Consider the following 8,571-nt stretch of genomic DNA (forward strand, 5'->3'; position numbering starts at 1 on the left):
TGATCACATTCAGCGCTTTTAGTAATAATGCCGTCAGTCGTTTTAAATTTAATGTTAATAAAAAAAGAAATAATTTAAGTAACTTTTCTTTAAGTATTACCGCTTTTAATATAGCAGGGCTAGGAAATAAGCTTCTCTTCAACGATTTTTTTAAATTTATAAATAAGTTCGATATTTTTGTTCTTTTTGAAACTTATATTGATAAGGGTATGGATAGATTCGAAAACTTCTTTATTAATCACAAACTATTATGGATACCAGCAACTAGGACGTCCTCACAAGGAAGAGCTAGCGGAGGAAGTCTTTTTGGAATAAAAAAGGATATAGGCATTGATTGTAGTTATGTCCAAATACTTCAAAGAGATTTGATAGAAATAACTGTCGAACAGACGAAAATATATATAATACCAGTCTATATAAACTGCAACAAATGGGCGCAAGACTTTAGCAGCTTATACAATTTTCTCATAGAATTCGAAAAAGAAGACCTAATGATCATTGGCGATTTTAATGGGAGAGTTGGTAATTCACAAATACTGAATGAAGAGCCGGAATTTTTGCCTGATTCAATAAAAAATGTAAGAAGTGCAACAGATGAAGTTTTGGATGGCAATGGAAAGAAACTAGTTGAAATGTGTGAATCCATCGGCTTAACCTTACTAAATGGACGAACAAACGGCGATACAAATGGTAATTTCACATTTATCAGGGGTACTGCTTGCTCAACGATAGATTATTGTCTTGCAAAGGGAATATGGCTAAAATATATTGCTGACTTCATAGTGAATGAGCTTACCTACTCAGACCATTTACCCATATCTGTTCAAGTTGATATTAAGCTTCAGCAGGATTCTCAGCCTAAACAGCAGTATTTATTACCTAAACTACGGTGGTATGAAAGAGATTTACAGAAGTATACAGCGAATCTAAACCTCAATGTTAGCCTTATAAACGAAACTGACCTTCAGTCTATATGGGGCTCAGATATTCTTACTTCATGTATTATGGAATCAGCGAAGCCTTTGCAGAAAAAAACAGTTAAAATAGGCAAGCAACCATGGTATGATTGGGAATGCGAATCTGCAAGGAAAAAATCTTTTGCCTTTCTCCTCCTGTTAAGAAGATGCAATTCCAATTACGCTAAAATCATGTATCGCGAGGCTAACAAAAACTACAAAATTTTATGCGCTCAAAAACAAAAGCGTTATTCACAAAATTTATCTTCAGCCCTGGTTAACATCAAAGACAGTCGTTCCTTCTGGAAAACTGCCAAAGTGCTAAATGGAGCCCTGTTCTCGCAAAATATCAAAGTGGAAGCTGGAGAGTTAGCTACACATTTCAAAAAACTCCTAAATCCGCCACCAAATCCAAACCCCATGGAATATGCACTCCCATATCAACAGGACATTTTCTTAGACCGATCTATACTGCTCGAAGAGGTTACAAGTGTCATACACCGATGTGGATTGAACAAAGCCCCTGGTGAAGATCGCATATCGTATGAGTTCTTCAAGAACGCTTCAACAGATTTTTTAGTAAAACTAACATCGACATTCAATTTTATTTGGTCCACGGGAGAAGTCCCTGACAGTTTTAAGAAAAGTGTAATACTACCGATTTTAAAAAAAGGAGATCCAAGAAATCCCAGTAACTACAGAGGTATATCGTTTTTAAACACTGTCATGAAAATCTTCACAGGCATCTTACTTCAACGTTTAACAGACTGGATAAACGAAAATGACCGGTTAAGCGAATTTCAAGCCGGCTTCCGCAAGGGGTACTCAACAGTAGATAATATCTTCTCTCTAACAAGTATTGCTCGTATGTATGTGGAAAAAGGAAAAAAATTGTATGCGTTCTTCGTAGACTTCAAGGCAGCTTTCGATTGCATAGACAGAAGATCTCTATTTCTCAAACTAAGCAACTTTGGAGTTTCAACAAAAATGTTAAGAATCTTTCAAAAGCTCTACGAAGAAAATAAGTCGGCTGTTTGGGATGGAAATAGTCTTTCAAATTGGTTCGAACCAACAACTGGTGTAAAGCAGGGATGTCTCTTGAGTCCACTCCTCTTCTCAATTTATTTAGACGATCTAGTTACGGTTCTTCCGGGTGGAGTTCCTTTTGATGGAATGTCCTTAAAAATATTGCTCTACGCTGATGACATTGTAGTTCTCTCCGAATCTCCCAACATGCTCCAGATCATGATAAATAAACTGTATTGTTACTGCAAACTGTGGAACCTAAAAATAAATACAGCTAAATCAAAAGTAATGGTGTTTCGAAACGTGGCGGGTCGTCTTGCAAGGAATGAAAGTTGGACTTGGGGAAATGAAAAACTGGAAACTGTTAAGGAATATAAATACCTCGGTGTTTGGATTACTCAAACGCTATCATTCAAAAAGCATTTACAAGAAAAACTTAAAGAATCCAAACGCGCGATAAACTGTAATTGGAAAACAATATTCTGCAATCGAAATATAGCTTCAAGTGCAAAATACAGAATTTTTGAGGCAGTAGTCAGATCAATTATGTGTTATGCGGCACAAGTTTGGGGTATTCTCGAGTTTGAAGAAGTAGAAAAACTCTTACGTTTTTTCTTAAAAAGAATATTCAGACTTCCAGAAAATTCACCAACGTACATGTTGCACCTCGAAACTGGTATACCTCCACTGTATTTGTACACTCTAGATTTACACTTTTCATATATAATAAAGACCTTGAAACACCCTAACCATCGCCTCACAAATAAAATCGCTTTGCATCTCAAAAACAGAAATGAACAATTTTTTTCGGAATGGAGAAGACTGAGCCTAGAGCATGATGTTCCACTCCAACTAGAAAATGAAGATTATTTAAGAATAAACCTGCAAACCCTTTTAAGTAAAATTGAAGACTCAGGTAGAAATGCTTTCATCGAACATTGCCATCAAAGTCAAACAAGAAGCTCGTATAAGCTTTTAAACCACTTCCTGGGAGAAAATAATTACTTTAATGACCAGAATAGTCTAGATGTTATAAGTACTATCTTTAAAGCGAGAGGCGAACTCCTTAGACTAAATTACGTACCCTACATAAGCGAGCAAAATACGGAATGCACCTTGTGCAATATGAGAACTAGAGAAGACATATGTCATTTCATTGGCATATGTCCTATTTTAAACTCAATCAGAAGATCAATCTGGAGAAAAAATACTCTTAATGAAGATGAAATTCAGGGTATTCTTAATGGCGAAAATTGGACACTTCTTTACTGCTACATAAAAACTGCCTATAAATATCGAAATCAAATCATAAACGAATCTTTTTGATCCTGCTTTTAATTTTATAATCAAAAAATTAATTTTTATATTTATTGTATTAGTTTATCTATTTGTTATTAATGTAAACTTTGCGTTAAATTAACTCTTACTTTGTATTAAGAAATATTATTGCTCTCTTTTCGGCTGACGGCACATGCCAATGCTCTTTTGTGATAACTACCAAACTATGTAATTACTTCTTATAAATGTAAATAAAAATCACACTTACTGTTCTGTTACTGTTCTGTGTACAGAGGTTAGTTCTTTAGCCGTACTATGCGAATGTGGAATGCCTTGCCACACTCTGTCTTTCCCAGCTATTGCAATATTCAGGAATTCAAAACCAATGTGCACCGACACCTCCTTTCCACCCCTCTCTCCCTTTCCTAGTGCTCACACTGTGTCTACATAATAAGGGTAGTTATCCCTTTGAGTGTGCACTTATTATAAAAAAAAAGAAAAAATTCAATTTAAACGCCTTTAATATTCATTAAGATTTTCATATGCAATTTAATAAGTTAAAAAAAAATTGTTTGATCATGTGTTATTTTTATTTTATGTCACCGTTTACAGTGCTCTATACCTCTCCCACTTATATACAGCATCCTTACACTCTTACAATAAATTATTTATTTCTAGCAAAATATTCTCTAGAAATTATTTATATTACAAAACGACGTTTGTCGGGTCAGCTGGGATAGTATAAAATTTAATTCAATACTCAAGCATTATTGATTCGTGAGATATTTTTGTGAACCAAAATGTTCACCTTTTTTTAAATTTGCAATAGTACAAAAACTTTATACGCAATTTTTTGAGCGTCCTTTCTGCATCTTTCGGCATTGGTATATATATACATTTATCTTTATAAGTTTAAAATCATTTTGATTTGTTATCGTTTTCGTGTTCTTTTTTGTTGAGTTTGCGGATAGTTGCTTCGTCAACTTACTTTAGCATCATAATTTAATAAATTCGTGTTTTGTTTTGTTAATTTTACAACGAAACGTAGAGAAATGACAACATTTTCAATTTAACAAATTGGACCGATTACAATAACTTCCTATGGGAAGTTAATATCAAATAAATTGAAAAAATATATTTTATTATATTTGTTAACCTTTGTTAGAGTATTACTAAAATCTTATTAAAAATACCAAAAAGAATTATACTTAAGAAAAATGACTTTTGAATGAAACAAACTGCAAAATTGGCGTATTTTATTTACTTACAATAAATCCTAAATGCATATGAACTACTTTCTTGTATTAATTTAATTACGTATGATTCGTGAGGTTTTATTATTTCCTCTGGAAATAAATAAAGTACACTTGGGCGTATACTTAACTATTTTATTTGATGATGACGTCCAAAGAGATAAAAAGATACTGAATGCTAACCGGTCAGCATTTGTTTCTCATTGCAAAACAAAATAGCCCACAATTTAACATACATGCTTCTCACAGACTGTAACTCACAATGATATCCTGACTTCAGGATATTTTCAAATAAAAGAATATGGTTGGACATAAATACCTACAAAAGGATGTACTACAAAACTTTATAATACGACCAATTTTCACATTAAGAAACTTCAATTCAAAAAACTGCAATTAATGGGAACAGTTTTATTATACCAAAATGTAACTTTTCTGCCCCAAAAGGGATATAATGATATAATAAAGGATAGTTTGATGATATGCTTGGCACCGGAACACAAAGGAACCTTATCCAAGTCCCTGAATGTGGCATCACAGGATAAACTTCCTTTCCGGCTAAACTGACTTCTGACTATACTTTTCAAAATGACAACTTGAATTATCCGTCCCGTCACGTACTTTGTGCGAGAATTTTGTATGTTGTATGCAACGAGAACACGACACACAGCGACGAATATTTAAAATTCACTTAAGTAGATCACTACAAGGACTTTTACAAACATTAGTGTGGTAACTGCAATAGTTTGGCTTACGAGTGCACAAAAGATGTAAAAGAAAAATAGAGAAAAACCTCCACATCCTGTGGGATAAACTATATAATGGATAACATACACCATTCATGTGTGTGTTCCAACCAAACAGTGGTTAAGGTTATTAGACGTTTACAACTTTGTCCTTCGTTTTCAAACTAAAGATATGCAAGTACAAACTTTAAACATAATAAACATTCCTGTTATGAAGTTTAAGAGATTTGCTTGAGTTATTTTTAAAGTTAATTCTGCGTTTTATGCCAGCAGCAGGGGGTTATAGTTTTAGAAATTGTTTGGCTTTCAATATAATGGTAGGGTAATGTCTGCTTATTAAGACCTTTTTTCGTTTCCATTGTTATTTCTGTTGGTTTTCGAAACAATTAATAAAGTTATTTTTCGTTTTTCCAACTCATGTGATAGAATTCCATTTGTGGTGTTGCTGGAAAAATAAGTTGAAAGTTTCAAATTGTAAATTGAAAAATTAAAAAATAATTAAAAAAATAAGTTTATCTTCGGCAGAAGCTATAAAAATACAATCAATCAACAGTAATATTTCTCAAGGATACTGTCAGACAGTGTGTGTTGAAATAGTGTGAAAATTAAAAATTTTAATTTAAGTTTAAGTTTAAGTTTAAGTTTAAGTTTAAGTTTAAGTTTAAGTTTAAGTTTAAGTTTAAGTTTAAGTTTAAGTTTAAGTTTAAGTTTAAGTTTAAGTTTAAGTTTAAGTTTAAGTTTAAGTTTAAGTTTAAGTTTAAGTTTAAGTTTAAGTTTAAGTTTAAGTTTAAGTTTAAGTTTAAGTTTAAGTTTAAGTTTAAGTTTAAGTTTAAGTTTAAGTTTAAGTTTAAGTTTAAGTTTAAGTTTAAGTTTAAGTTTAAGTTTAAGTTTAAGTTTAAGTTTAAGTTTAAGTTTAAGTTTAAGTTTAAGTTTAAGTTTAAGTTTAAGTTTAAGTTTAAGTTTAAGTTTAAGTTTAAGTTTAAGTTTAAGTTTAAGTTTAAGTTTAAGTTTAAGTTTAAGTTTAAGTTTAAGTTTAAGTTTAAGTTTAAGTTTAAGTTTAAGTTTAAGTTTAAGTTTAAGTTTAAGTTTAAGTTTAAGTTTAAGTTTAAGTTTAAGTTTAAGTTTAAGTTTAAGTTTAAGTTTAAGTTTAAGTTTAAGTTTAAGTTTAAGTTTAAGTTTAAGTTTAAGTTTAAGTTTAAGTTTAAGTTTAAGTTTAAGTTTAAGTTTAAGTTTAAGTTTAAGTTTAAGTTTAAGTTTAAGTTTAAGTTTAAGTTTAAGTTTAAGTTTAAGTTTAAGTTTAAGTTTAAGTTTAAGTTTAAGTTTAAGTTTAAGTTTAAGTTTAAGTTTAAGTTTAAGTTTAAGTTTAAGTTTATTGAATCCAGCGGGCAGCGAATTCCAGGACGACTTGCTATTAACTGTGAGAGAAGAGCAAGTAAACGGGATTGCGAAAATCTCATCACAAGTTGAGCTCAACAAGACGATATCCGATTGATTGTTGATGAAGTGATTGAGATCCGCCACTCCAGATTGGCTGAAAGCTAAAAATGGCGGGATTTAGAAAAGAAGCGACAGGTAAGTTAGAAGGAAATGGAAATCAATTCTTTTCTAATAGTCAAGGTGAATAGTGAGACAAGTTTCTGATTTCAAACAGATTCGAGAAGATAAGAAAAGTGAGGAACAAAAATAGAATTGTGTTTTTGAAGTAGAAATAAAAAAAGGGAAGAAAAAAAAGAAGGAAAGGATTAGTTCGAAGATAAGTACAAATGTTTTACTTTAAATTTTTTAATAAGCGATTTTTAATTTATTTTAATTAACAATTATCACATAATAATATAAATAAAAAGGAGTTTCATCAAAAAAGTCTTCGTAAGATTCTATTTTGATATTTTAAAGCAATTGTACAGAACTGATACTGTTTAGAAACATTCATTTGATTTAATTCGACTATGACTTCCTCAATGGTTAGAAAACCTTTTCCGAAGATACATCTTCTCATTTCTCTTAGAGTAGGGCATCATCCATCCTATTGAATATATTACAGATGACTGAAAGATCTGCTCTGTGAGGTATATAGTTCAGGTTTAGAATTTCAGCTCGTAGTCTGACCATCATCGATATTTCCCTGACGCTAAGCTCATCACGGAAGTAGTTTAACTGCTGCAAATTGTGGTTAAGCTGGCAGTAGACCGTACGATGTAAGGAGTTTGAAGCTTTATCCATGTACTTGGTTCTAGCTGCTTCATCTACCTTGGAAATAATTTGGTTCATGTTTTTTTTTTTTAATTTGGAAAGGTAATCGACATTATAAATCAAATTAATTCCACAATTTTCTGCCAATTCAAGCCATTCGCGATACAATCCACTCCTTGAATTGATAGCATTAAGAGCTGATATTTTGGGTAAACGAAAGTGTGCCAAATTTAAGCTTCTAATTATGTTATCCACTTGCAGTTTTAATGTTTTCGCAAAAAGTGGAGAAATTCCCGTTTCTAGCATTATGACATAGTTCGGTGTGTTGGCTGGCAAATAGAATGCTCGTTTAATGTAGAAGCGCATTAGCTTTCTAACCATCTTATAATATTTACTTCCCCAAGTTTGTGCAGCGTAAAGCATAATGAACTCTGTTACAGTTTCAAAAATTTTGTATTCGTTACTATGAGCCACACATTCGTTCGTGAAACATTTTTTCCATGTTAGGTTTATCACCATTTGCGTATATTAAGCTTTTCACTAAAGTGTTTCTCCATACTTAATGGCTGAATCACATACACGCTTCAGCTTCGGCTTCGTCTGCGTTACGTTATAGGCTTTTCACACCAAACCCAAACCCCGGTTTTCGCCGAAAACCTACATCGAAAACTCAAGTTTTCCCATACATTTTTGTAAACGACAAGGTTTCGTAAACAACATGTTTTATATAAAACCTCTCGAAAACTAGTTGGAATTCAAAGTTGAACAAAACAAACAAACCTTTCGGAACATTCAGCGATCAAATAAATGTAAACAAAACAGGCTGCTGTCAAAACAAAAATTTTATTTTGAAATTTTGTTCAAAACAATTATATTCAAACAATCAAAACAATTTGGCCGTGGTAAGTAATATTATTTATACAATTTATCTTTACAAAATAAGAATTATTGCTTTTTGTTTTTTTATTTACAGAATATGGAAGAAAAAAAAATAAAAAAAGGAAATTGTGGGGAAGCCAGTATGAGGAGTATCTGCTCGAACTCTGGGCTGAAAAGGAGTCTGAGCTGCGGGGCAACCGAAAAAATTGCCACATTTGTAAAGAAATATCGGCTGCATTTGAG

General features: G+C 32.0%; 1 protein-coding gene across 1 annotated transcript; it reads left to right on the plus strand.

Moving 5' to 3' along the window:
- Nucleotides 1-209: 209 nt before the first annotated feature.
- On the plus strand, nt 210-7,765 carry LOC129950634 (uncharacterized). The gene is made up of 3 exons (XM_056062564.1): nt 210-1,047; nt 1,228-2,215; nt 7,711-7,765. Exons 1-3 carry the CDS (start codon nt 210-212, stop codon nt 7,763-7,765), a joined length of 1,881 nt encoding a protein of 626 aa, XP_055918539.1.
- Nucleotides 7,766-8,571: the final 806 nt, after the last annotated feature.

The sequence above is a fragment of the Eupeodes corollae genome, chromosome 1 (assembly GCF_945859685.1).
Source record: "Eupeodes corollae chromosome 1, idEupCoro1.1, whole genome shotgun sequence".
In the NCBI taxonomy this organism is placed as follows: Eukaryota; Metazoa; Arthropoda; class Insecta; order Diptera; family Syrphidae; genus Eupeodes; species Eupeodes corollae.

Coding starts and splice junctions, on each gene's coding strand:
- LOC129950634 (XM_056062564.1), top strand. CDS start 210: ATGGATAGATTCGAAAACTTCTTTATTAATCACAAACTATTATGGATA. Junction 1,048..1,227: donor GAAAAAAACAGTTAAAATAG/GCAAGCAACCAT, acceptor ATTTATCTTCAG/CCCTGGTTAACATCAAAGAC. Junction 2,216..7,710: donor CAGATCATGATAAATAAACT/GTATTGTTACTG, acceptor ATCCACTTGCAG/TTTTAATGTTTTCGCAAAAA.